At 48.0% G+C, this 12,504-nt stretch overlaps 1 protein-coding gene across 1 annotated transcript in view; it reads left to right on the top strand.

Moving 5' to 3' along the window:
* CNTN4 (contactin 4) overlaps nt 1–12,501 on the top strand; it is a 373,607-nt gene extending 361,106 nt beyond the window's left edge. Inside the window, exon 24 of the mRNA XM_014946726.1 lies at nt 10,685–12,501. Within this exon, the coding sequence (XP_014802212.1) occupies nt 10,685–10,785 (101 nt within the window). The 3' untranslated portion in view covers nt 10,786–12,501. The remainder of the gene's footprint in view (nt 1–10,684) is intronic.
* The last annotated feature ends 3 nt before the right edge of the window (nt 12,502–12,504 follow it).

The raw sequence follows: 12,504 nt of genomic DNA, 5'->3' as shown, positions 1-12,504 counted from the left end.
GGCTGGGAGGCTGGAGGGGGCGGTTAACAGTTGGGGCCTAAATGCCGCCTGCGGAATAATTCTAGGAGTTTTTTTTTTTTTTTTTAAATATGGGAGTCACGCCAAAATAATAAGAGCTTAAATACTAGCATAAAAATCAATTTTTTTTTATGTCAGGGAGTATCAGACAAGGGCATAGAGAAGTAACCCCTGGTGTCAGCACACAGGGATCAGCCCAGCTGCTGCAGGATGGGATTTTTCTCAGGCCACCAGAACACAAGCACGTGTCTGTCAGCAGCCCAAAAAGATTTGTTAAATCATTAACTGATAATTTTTCCCTGCGAAGGAGTGTGTTTTGCCTGCACCCTGCAAAAGAACTATGTTCTGAAATGCTGGGAATAACCATGGTTATCCCAAGACATGACGTGAAAACAGTTTGTTTCGGCCTCTGTCAAGCAGGAGGAGTAATTTGTGATGGATCCAATGAAATTCCATTTCTCTGGTGTAACTTGTGGTGGGGACCAAAGGAGCTGAGCCCCCCCTCCAGGGGGCTGCGTGCCTGCTCCCCCCCAGCAAAACAATTTAAAGTTTTAATTTCTGAGAAATTAAATCTGGCTAGAACCTGCTGAACCTTTCATTTTCAAGACAGGATATTGGAAGGTTTGGGGGTATTTTAGATATTTAAACGTGTCCAGCTCTCTGAATATCATACGAGAATCATTTTTAGTCCACAGAGTGAATTGTGAGAGAGTTTGCTTTTGGGGAGAGACTTTTCACGGTGCTAATTACAGGCAGGTCCTTCGTTCTTCACCACCTTTGGGTGCATCCCATCTACAGCTAAAAATCCTCCTTGTGCATAGACCAGTGCTGAGGTGGGATGGCAGAGCTGATCCCAAGTCCCTTGCTCCATGGGACCCAGGGTTGCCACGGTGCTGCTGCTCACCTGGAGGCAGCTGAGGGCTGCAGGTGAAGCTGAGATCCATGTGTCTGTCCCCCAGTGCTTCCCAGTCTCATCGAGGCAAGGAGAGCTCCTAAACCCCAGCTTCCCTCCTCTGCAGGGGCTCCTCTGTGTTCTGAGCAGAAGACAACCAGAATGCTCCTTCCTTGAGCCACTGCAAAGCTCCAAGCACCCCTTCTCCTGTCTGTAATCCTTCCAACAGGTCCCCCAGGCCCCCCAGAAGCTGTAACGATAGATGAAATCACCGACACCACCGCCCAGCTGTCCTGGAGGCCAGGAGCAGACAACCACAGCCCCATTACAATGTACGTCGTACAAGCAAGGACCCCCTTCTCGGTGGGATGGCAGGCAGTGAGCACAGGTAGGTCCATCGCCTGGTCCACAAAGAGCTCCACCAATGGAGAACACCTCCTTCAGGACCCACACATGGGTCCAGTGGAGAAACTCTGCACCCTGAAGGGAAAAGGGGGCTCCAGGAGAGATGGGGGGGGCTCTTGATGAGGGAGGGAAGCCATAGGAGGAGGGGGAAGGGTTTGACACTGAAAGAGGGGAGATGGAGATGAGATGTGGGGAAGAACCTCTTTGGTGTGAGGGTGGTGAGAGCCTGGCCCAGGTTGCCCAGAGAAGCTGTGGCTGCCCCATCCCTGGAGGGGTTCAAGGGCAGGTTGGAGGGGGCTTGGAGCAACCTGGGCTGGTGGGAAGTGTCCCTGCCCAGGGCAGGGGGTGGCACTGGGGGGGCTTTAAGGTCCCTTCCAACCCAAACCATTCTATGAAAAGTAATTTCACCGTCTGCAGAACACTTGTCTTATTAACTAGTTTCAAGTTTGGCAACCCAAAGATTCAGGGTCCAGTCAGTGCTATTACTCATCCATTTTTCTCATGAATGTTTAAGGGCAAACAGAATGAATTCCTATCTTTTGTTGCCGCGCTGGAGATATACAACAGTAATTGTGGTCTATAAAGACATCCCTCCAGGACAGGCCGTGTCATCTGGCCTATCTTTAAGTAGAATTATTTTCTTGATAGAGGGAAAAATCCCATGATGTAATTGCTCATTCCGTCAGAGGTTAATTTTGTTCCAGTAACCATTAAATAGAGGGAACACTGTGTTTTAGGAACAGAAAAATAAAAACCCTTTAAACCTGTTGTCTTGACACTTTGTTTTCAAAAAGTGACAATTTAGGGGAAGCTCTTTAATAGCAGGAATTTCTGTGCTAAAAGCACGATGTTTTCTTGCCACATCATTTACTATTTTGCAGTTAAGAGAATGTTAGAAAAATGAGGAAAGGTTTACCAATCCTCACTCACTTTGTGTTCATGTTAATCCCTTACTTCTCAGGCTGTTGGATGTCTGTCACCTTTCCTGAGCAATCTTTAGTACTTTTTAGTGGGTTTCACTGAATTCCTGACCTGTAGCTGTCTCCCAGTTCCAGAGATCATCGATGGCAGGACCTTCACAGCGACGGTGGTGGGTCTGAACCCGTGGGTCGAGTATGAATTTCGAGTAGTGGCTGCCAACCTGATTGGGATTGGAGAACCCAGCAGGCCTTCAGAGAAGAGGAGGACTGAAGAAGCTCGTAAGTAGTGGTGGGCAGCTGGGTTCAATCTGGCTGAATAAATGCTCATCAGCACTAACGAACACCTGGCACTGGAGGAAGCTGAGGAGACCATTGCTCTCCTCCTCCATGGTATCTTATTTGTGTGCACAGACCAGGCAGGGGAAGTTGTGGAGCTCCTGATGGGCTCTTTTGCTCACTCCATGACTCCTGGATGTGTAGGAAAACTTCATGCCCTTTTCCTGCAGAAAGCAATGATTTCCAAAAAAAAAAAAGGAAAGGTATTTGGGCAGGATTTTTGGAAAATATTGCCCGGTATTCCTTGATGAGAGACATGAACTCTGAGAGCAGTCCCTCTGGGTTCCTGTGATCAGTGTGATGGAAACTCTGGAGCACCAACCACAGCACCTTGAGAGCAGGAGTGTAATCTTCACAGCTGGAGAGTCATCAGACCCTTGATGCTGGGACCTTCTGTGTTTCTCCAACTAACTTGGACTTTGTCCCTGTGGGCCATGAGCCGTGGAGAAACCACCCTGGGCTGCCCTAGGGATTGGATCATCTCGTGGGCTTACTGAAGGTCTTCTGCAGCCCTCTCCCAAACACACCACTGCCTCCTGGAACCACGCCGTGTCTTCAGGCTGTTGCAGGCACAGCTTCATGATGATCTCCAGCAGGTCCTGTGTGCAGAGACTCCAGCACAAGCTACAAACCTGGAGAGCTTTGATGCTCCTTGATGCTGTCCCTGTCTTCTGATGTGGCAGAAAGGGGTCCCAGCAGCATTTGGCTCAGCGTGGTGGCTGCAGGGCTACACGCCTTGGTTATAGGAAGCCACCTGGTAGGTGGCTCCTCTGTTCTGTTTTACCCCAGAATACGAATTTAGAACAGAATATGAAATACAAACATCAATAGAAGTCTTTTTTATGGAAGATAAATGTTTAAACTAAACAATTAGCGACTGAATACACAAGTTAATTGACATACTTTTAATATACTATTATTGACATACTTTTAATGTGCTATTTGCCGTGGCAAATTACTCATTTCCTAATAGTGTTTCTGGAAGGCAGCAGGGGAAGGCCAGCAGAGTCCTGTTGCTGGGCAGGTCTGTTCCATTTCAATGTGCTTTTCTGCTTTCAGAGTCACCACGTGCATCTTCTGAATGTTTTTATCATTTTTTTTTGGCAGTTCCCGAGGTGACCCCGGCTAACGTCAGCGGTGGCGGAGGGAGCAAGTCCGAGCTGGTCATTACTTGGGAGGTAAGTGGGGTCCAAACCAAGAGGAAAATCAATAAGGTCCTCATCTAGATGCGCCCTTTCCCCCCCAGACCTCAGGGAAGCTTCTGTAGATTTCAGTTGGTGGTAAAAAAAAGCCAAAATTGCGTGATAAAAAAATTTTATTAAAATTAAAGCTGTTAAAATTGAGCTAAACCCCTCTCCCAACCCAGGCCCTGTGCAAGGAAGCCAGCAGAGATGTCCTGTGCAGGGGACTGGGCTGTGCATCGCTGCTTCCAGATGAGCTCAGCTCCCCCCTGCTCAGCACCTCCCTAGGGATACAGCGAAACGTGGATGGGCAGGGATCACCTGGGGGATGGAGCAGAGTCCGTGAGGCCGGGATGGCACGTCCTGACCTGGCTGAGAACTGTGGCTGGTTCCCAAACTCCATCCCTCACCCCCACACCGGGTTATACGGCAGCAAATAGATAAGAGTTAGCCCAACGCCGTGCACACTGGCTTCCCTTCCTGCTAATGAAAGCCAGCAAGAGATGAAAAATGTTTAATATTCCTTACAGCAGCCGGGGTTAGAACTTTAGTCATTTGTCTGCTTGTATTTTCATGTTATGATGCGATGCAGCTGGCATATTTTTCCCAATAATGAACTTCACTAGACATGCTAACACTTCCACTTAGCACTATTTCTGACCAAGCTGGCAGAATGAATCGCCAGAGATATTTTTAAGGTTATTAAAAAACTATAAATGGGTTTTTGTCCTTACTGCACAGCTCAATGTGCTGAATTTCCTCCTCCATTGGACTAATTAGCTACGCTGTGTCTCCTAAAGATACTGCAATATGTTTCAAGAACACACATGGCAAGAACATCAGCCGTGACTTTGAGTCGTAATTTGCACAAACTATAATTTGTATTTTGATGGAACAGGCACTTTACTCTTTTAAATGTACAGAGGCCTTTTCTTTATGGTCTGATGCATTTTTTGAGCCTTACAATACAGAGGAAGAAGGGTTCACCAAAAGTAACCCCTGCACGTGCTTGAGCACCACGAGCAGCTGTGGGAGAGGGGCCCGTTAATTACAGATTGGTTTAACATGTTGAAGTTTTGGGTTTTGATGGAGCTTTTAGAGGGCTGAAACTCTGAGTGTAGGAAGTGTCAGCATGTCCAGAAGTGACCTGGAGGTGACAGGTTGTTTCTTCTGGCTGTTACGTGGCCCTTACCTGCCCTTCTCCATCACATTTGTGACAAATTAGGGGTAGGGGTTAGTGGTGGTTTTGACAGTGTTGGATTGATGGTTGGACTTGATGATCTTAAAGGTCCCTTCCAACCCAGATGATTCCACGATTCTGTCATAGATAGGTCATGTCGTATGGGCTGTGGATAGTTGCCTGACCTGCTCTGGGTCGCTTTGTAGCACTGGGCCAGCAAGGGACCATTGCCAGGATGTCTTCTTCAGGGCTTCACATGCAAATCCAAAGATGTGGGAGCAGTTTCATGAGTATTGGGAAAGCAAGAACCATGTCCTTGGTTCACCCCACCAAACCTCAGCCTCTGAAATAACTCACATCCTTACCGGAGGCTCCCTGACGAGTTAGTGAAGGAAGGTGGGCACCTAAGGAGATGAAGTAAGTCCTAGGCGAAGTGTCTTCTGGAGATGATGGTTTCTCCCCTGGCTACACGTTGCTGGTGGAGCAACAAGGCTCTGGCACAGACGAGGCAGGACTCCAGCCACCTCCCCTAGTGCTCTGTTTAGGACCATACGTAGCTTTAGAAGGACCAAGAGCAATAGCCAAGAGATGCAGATGGAGAGATAAACTCATGCCATTGCTGAAAGTGCCCTTTCTCTTGGGTTTTCCCTCCGACAGACTGTGCCCGAGGAGCTGCAGAATGGAGGAGGCTTTGGGTACGTGGTGGCCTTCCGCCCCTTCGGCACCGTCAGCTGGATGCAGACTGTCGTGGCCTCCCCAGATGCTGCCAGATACGTCTTCCGCAACGAGACCTTGCCGCCCTTCTCCCCCTACGAGGTCAAAGTTGGGGTGTACAACAACAAGGGGGAGGGGTCCTTCAGCCCCGTGACCGTCGTCTACTCGGCAGAGGAAGGTAGAGTTGGGAGCCCACCCCATGGCTTCCCTCCTCCCCACCACTGGACTGGGGAGGGCTGACCGGGTCTGAAAGGGTTTGGTATCCACCTTGACATATCCTTTGATACCTAATCCTTGCTCTGATTTATAATAAATGGCGAGCCGTGATTAATTCTTTTGATAGTCATTAAAATAACATTAATCGTAATGAAATCTTTTGATATTAATGGAAAAGTAATATGTAATCTGCAAAGAATTCCGCTGAGATTTAGTATGAATTAATGTCCGCTGATCAGAAAATGTTCCCTCTTGTCCTAATTACAGCACACGGTATCCTGGGTTGGGTTTAGTAATGACATCTTATTATTTCTTAGGCAGAGGAGCGGTGCCGCCTGGCACGGGCTGTGACAGGCCATCCTTTTAAAATGGGGAAGTTGGGTTTGTTTTCAAGGCCAGGTTGGAGGGGGCTTGGAGCAACCTGGGCTGGTGGGAGGTGTCCCTGCCCAGGGCAGGGGGTTGGGACCTGGTGATCTTTAAGGTCCCTTTCTTTAAGGTCCCTTCCAACGCAAACCATTCCGTGATTCTATGACTCTTTTCTCCTGCAATGAAAAAAACAAATCTCTTGAAGTTTGGGACTAATTGAACATAAAATGGAAAACTCTTAATTTTATTTCTAACTCTTTCAACGCAAACCATTCTGTGATTCTATGATTCTGTGACACTTTTCTCCTGCAATGGAAAAAAACAAATCCCTTGAAGTTTGGGACTAATTGAACATGAAATGGAAAACTCTTCATTTTATTTCTAACACCTCTACCCAGAGCCAACGAGAGCCCCGAGCACCGTTTTGGCCAGAAGTCTCTCCGCCTCAGATGTTGAAGTTTCTTGGGCTCCCCCACGGGAGAACCAGCACAAAGGCAGGATACAGGGATACGAGGTATGGGAACGCAACGCGGTGTCCCTTCGGAGATGGGGAGATACCTCATGGCCGGTCACTGAGGTGCTGGAGGTGACCATGTACCTGCTCTGCTTCTCAGGTCCGGTGCTGGCGACACGACGAGAAGGAAGAAAACGCGAAAAGGATTCGAACGGTCGGCAACCAGACGTTCACCAAAGTCACCAACCTGAGAGGCAACGCGCTCTACCACTTGGCAGTCAGGGCCTACAACACGGCCGGCACCGGCCCCTCCAGCGCCCCCGTCAACGTCACCACCAAGAAGCCACGTGAGTGTTTGGGAGGACTTGGGGGGTGGTTCTGGGAGGGTTGGGAACCTGCCTCGAGAGCATCCCCCTCTCATTTCCAAGCTTTCTGGAGTCTGAGGGAGCTGTCAGACTTCCCTTTGCCGGGTTTTTGTGCAGGGAAGACCTACCAGCCTGTCTTTTTCCCTTTTGTGAGGCTCTTCCCCGTGTTAAGTAAGCAGAGCATGCAAAACTGAATCAGAGCTGGGCAGGAAAATTAAATATTTATCTCATCGTTCAAGAGGGCTTTTTTTCCTCTGATCTCGGGCATGTTGAGCAACTGCCTGAATCCTTTTTTCATTTAGAGCACTGTGTCATGTCACACCTCCTGTGACCTTGAGGACACAGATCAGGGAAACATCTCGTTAGCTTTGCGGAGCGCTAGGGCTCTGGGCACACTCTGCTCTGGTGGTGGGAGCCACGTTGGCACCGGGAGGGATCCAACGGGGATTGGGTGCTCCTTGGGTACTACAGTGCTGTGTGTATTTGGGTCTAGCGCCGAGCCAGCCCCCCGGGAACATCATATGGAATTCATCCGACTCCAAGATCATACTGAACTGGGACCAAGTGAAGGCGCTGGACAACGAGTCAGAAGTGAGAGGCTACAAGGTGAGTGTTTTGTCAGCACAGGAAGGGGGGGACACCAGCCCCCCCTCGCCACCCCCTGGGCCTGTGCTCAGTCCTCACCGAGCTTCAGCCCTCCCTGGGTTCTGGTTTTGGGCTTAGGGAACACTTCCATGAATCCAGCATCAACTTGGGGTGTACAGTCAGGCCGGACGAGGGGTTTTCCATGGTGTTTGTGTGGTTTTCTGGGTTAAAACTGGAGCATTCCTCCAGAATCAGAGGCTTTACCTGTGGAGAGCGAGCACGTTGTGCTGGCTACTTGCCCTGGCCCCAGCGAGCCCCCGTGTGGGTCTCATGGACCTTCCCCTGCTCCTCAGCACCTCCCCTGAAGCTCCCACCCACAGGACTGCTCTCCTGCCTTTGGTGGAAACCTTCCAAAGGCACGAGTTGCCCCCTTAATTGCAGATAAATAAAATGCTTTTTTAATAGCTCCCATTTTCTTCGGAAAGCAAAGCCAAAAGGAGAAGAAAAGAGAATCCTCATTAGTAGCAGTTTTAATAGGGTGTAATTTAACTAGAGAGAAATCTTGGGAAGAATTCAGCTCTATCGCTTCACACGAGGGTTTAATTTGGCCCAGAGAAGACATCGGTGCGCAACCGCCAGCCGCTGCCTTGAGGGTTGAGTTGTGCAAACGTCTTCCACCGGCGCTTGGAACGACGAAGGACCTGGACGTGCTTCAGGTCTCCTTCAAACCCTGACCCACCGGCGGCAGCTTCACCAGCTGGTGCCAGCTCCTCGGTTTCTGCACCAGCTTTTAAGTATCTCTGGTGCACGGCATCGGATTATCAAAAATAAGTCATTCCTCAGGGGTTTTAGTCAAAACCTCAGATGAAGCTCAGCAATTTGGATCAACTTTTCAGTGTTGTAGGTTTGAAATGCAAATTAAGACGTCAGTTGAAAGAGGGTGTGAGGGACTCGCCAGCCTGAAGGAGCAAACTCCATCTAGTGGGCTTCCAAAAAGTCCTCTTTTAACTTACCGTTAAGACAGCACAGCCAGATTGATTTCTTTCCTGAATCACAGCAAAACATTGCCAATTTTTCTTCTTTTTTTCCTGGAAATCTTATATTTTATGTCATGATTTATGATCTAAATGAGTAGAATTCCCAGATCTTAGCAGGTCATTCAAAAAAGCCGTTTGTTCTGGGGAGGTGTTTGTGGCACTGCCTCAAATACCCCAACTCAGTTTCCTGAGGAATCCTCCTCAGAAGTTTCTGAGCTTTATAAACAAGCCTTGGGATTTATTTTAGCTTGACCAAGCTAAAGATTTCACCCAGGGGCTTCAGCAGGTACCGGGGCTGTGTTTGATGCTGCTCATCAGCATCGCCCTCCGTGTCTGAGCCTCTGCCCTTTCTGCCTCCTTTTCTCTCCCCCTGTCGTGCAGGTTCTGTACCGGTGGAACAGGCAGAGCAGCACATCCGTGATAGAAACCAACAAAACCTCGGTGGAGCTCTCCCTGCCCTTCGACGAGGACTACATCATAGAGATCAAGCCCTTCAGCGACGGGGGCGACGGCAGCAGCAGCGAGCAGATCCGAATCCCAAAGATATCGAGTAAGGCCAGGGGGGGGAGCGGGGTCGGTGCGGGGCCCCAGAGAGCCAGCATCCCCAGCCCCTCTCCTCCTGCTTCACCCCCACTTCACATCCCCAAAACGGGGAGGAGACAGAGCCCTGAAGCCCTGAAGTCTGGGCATCCCCCAGGAGGGAGCTGAGACTCAGACTGACCCCGGGACGGTCGCCCTCATTTCATCCCGAGTCAGGATTAAACCATAAGAAACACTAATTATATTTGTGTTTAAGCTTCCTCACTCCCTCCCTTCCATACCCATATATATGTTGAATATATTGTTTCCCTGCAGTTCACCATAACAAAACACAAAATGCGATGTTCAGAGGCTTTTAAATTTATAAGGCTACTGTATAGCCATATCCCATTGTGTGCTGGGTGCATAAATATTTATTTTAGGGAAATGAGGTTGTGTGGGAGAACAAACAGAAAGGGGAGTATTTTATTACGCAGCGTTGCTTTTGCAAAATCTCCATGTCCCATCTTCCATTAATAATGCCCCAGTTTATAAGCTGCATTAAATCAGGCGCCTCTGCAATGCAGGAATATGGCATTAAAATTACAGCAATGGGGAAAAAAAAAACCAAACCCCTGGGTGAGATCAGAATTCCCTCTGGTGGAGCTGCACAGGGTGGCTGGATGAACCATCCCAAGTTCAACCAGCAGCCCCGGGAGAGCGGGGACACAGGCTGGCTCCATGCGATGGGCCATGGAGCAGGTTCCTGGCTCCTGCCAGGCTGGTGCCCTAAGGAACAGCTTGAATATAGTATTGTAAAAAATATAAAATAATAAGTGAACAGGCCCCGAAGACAGGCTGAGGGAGCTGGGGTTGTTCAGCCTGGAGAAGAGGAGGCTCCGGGGAGACCTAATAGCGGCCTTCCAGTACCTGAGGGGCCTACAGGAAGGCTGGGGAGAGTCTGTTTACAAAGGCCTGTAGTGACAGGACAAGGGGCAATGGCTTCAAGCTGGAGGGGAGCAGATTTAGACTGGAGATGAGGAGAGGGTTCTTCACTGTGAGGGTGGTGGAGCACTGGAACAGGTTGCCCAGGGAGGTGGTTGAGGCCCCTTCCCTGGAGATATTCAAGGGGAGGCTCGATGAGGCCCTGGGCAACCTGGTCTAGGTGGGGGTGTCCCTGCTGACTGCAGGGGGGTCGGACTAGATGGCCTTTGGAGGGCCCTTCTGGCCTGGACAATTCTATGATTCTATGAAGTCATATAATTGTGAACGGAGCTTCAGGAGGAGTTCAGGTGGCACCAAAAATTCAGTTTGAAGGCCACTAAAGAGGCGGTTATCAAAGGGCAGGAGGGGACTGGTGGTGCCAGGCTCCTCATCCCACCTTCCCCAGAGCCACCTTCCCTCCAAAGTCAAACCCCAGGGAGGGCTTTGGGTGAAGGGACGTTGGTCTCTTCTCCACTGGCTGATTTTTTTCTCCCCTTCTCTCCCCTGCTCAGACGCCTACGCGAGAGGATCCGGCTCCTCCACCTCCAAGGCCTGCACACTGTCAGCCATCAGCACAATCATGATATCGCTCACAGCCCGCTCCAGTTTATGACAAAAATGACACAGAGGACTCCTTGTTTATAATATAAGCAACATTTAGCTAGTTGTTTTGAAGACACCCAGTACTAAGTAATATTGTGGTCTGAGTACATCTTACTACTGGAAAAAAAATGTTTATGCTTCTTTAGGAATGGCATTATACAGTACTTCCTCAAAGCAAATATAGCTTTGTCTGAAGTTTCCTTGGAAACTCTGCAATGCACTGAAAACATCTGTAATATGATGTTACCAAAGCAGTTTACATATGTCCTTATATGCATATTTTTTATTATATATTTAGTGTTTTATAGAATTTTTTAAAGTTAACATATGATGTAGATATTAATTTTTCCTCTGCTCTAAAATGCTATGGACGACATTACCATGACAATATCGTTTGGAATTTTTTCCTTTATGACGGAGAGTTCAAAGTTGTTCTCAGTAAATTGGCTGCAACTTGGACAGTTTTACAAGGCAGAACCGTTCCAGATTCCGTTGGTAACCGGGGCTGCACTTAAATGGCAGTTCCCATGAGTCTTGTGTTAAATCAAGCACTTGTAAGACACAAGATGTTCTATTTTATTCAGAGGTCTAAGCAAGACAAACTGGAAACGCTCAGAACACTATGATCTTGGAAAAATCCATGAGTTTTGGTTGGTTGTGGACTACAGGACGTGTAGCTAATACTCTGGCATCATGTAAAGGTCCGTTACTGTCTTGAAATAGCTTTGTCTTTATCATAATTAGCATTAAATTGGGTAGGAGTGAAGATGCTGCGACGATTGATCTCTGCCTCTAGTGACAAGAAGGGAGGGGGGCCAGGAGGAGCGCGCCAAGGACGCTGTCCCCCCCTTTGGGTGCAAACCTGGGTGAACCCACCTCACTTCAGGGGATTTTATTCCAAGGAAATCAGGATCCAGCGACTCCGAGACGTAAAACTGCCCTGGGTCCATTGGCCAAACAGGTGCTTGTTCTCCACCTGCATCGGGACATCACTCCTCACCCTTCCTAACTCCACGGGGTAGAAGAAACTTGGGCAGCGTGGTCCGGGCCATCCCACAGGGAGGGGGATCTCCGGCACTTCCCTGCTGGGAATTCTGCCTTTCCTTAGAAACTCTGCACGGAGGCCTGAAGGCAAAAGAAGAGAGTCAACGCCGGAAAAACAACAATATCCACAGCAAAATAATTCTTCTTAAGAGAAGGACAGTTTGTTACTACAGGATAATTTTGTAAGTTCACTCAGACGGGATAACGCTAGTCAAAGGCAACGGAATTTTCTATAAAATTTTCAAGTTTAAATGCGCTGCAGTGGTTTGTTATTCATTTCTTTCTTTTTTTTTTTTTTCCTGATAGCTTGAATTTGCCTGTAACTCGTCTCTTTTTTGCTTACAAAATAATACAGTTAACTTTTAGACCTTCTAAATATATTTATTCAGTAACTCATAATCAGGATTCCACTTGTGTAAAAGTCAGGGGTGTTGACCAGAGAAATATTGTCAGTATTTCAAGCTGTGTTCCTTTCTTAGTTTGATATGGTTACTTCTATGTAAAAAAAAAAATTAAAAAAAAAAAGAAAAAAAACCAAAAAAACAACAAAACCAAGAAAAATAGAATAAAAAAAAAAGCTTCTGTAGTTTTCTCCCCGGTGTAAATGATATTTATCGGTGATCTAGCAGATGTAATCTTTTTTTAAAGGTATTGGTAATAAATATTCTGTCATTTGTAAAGATAC

The sequence above is a fragment of the Calidris pugnax genome, unplaced genomic scaffold, assembly GCF_001431845.1.
Source record: "Calidris pugnax isolate Ruff unplaced genomic scaffold, ASM143184v1 scaffold81, whole genome shotgun sequence".
NCBI classification, from domain to species: Eukaryota; Metazoa; Chordata; class Aves; order Charadriiformes; family Scolopacidae; genus Calidris; species Calidris pugnax.
This window is presented reverse-complemented; position numbering and strand designations above follow the sequence as displayed.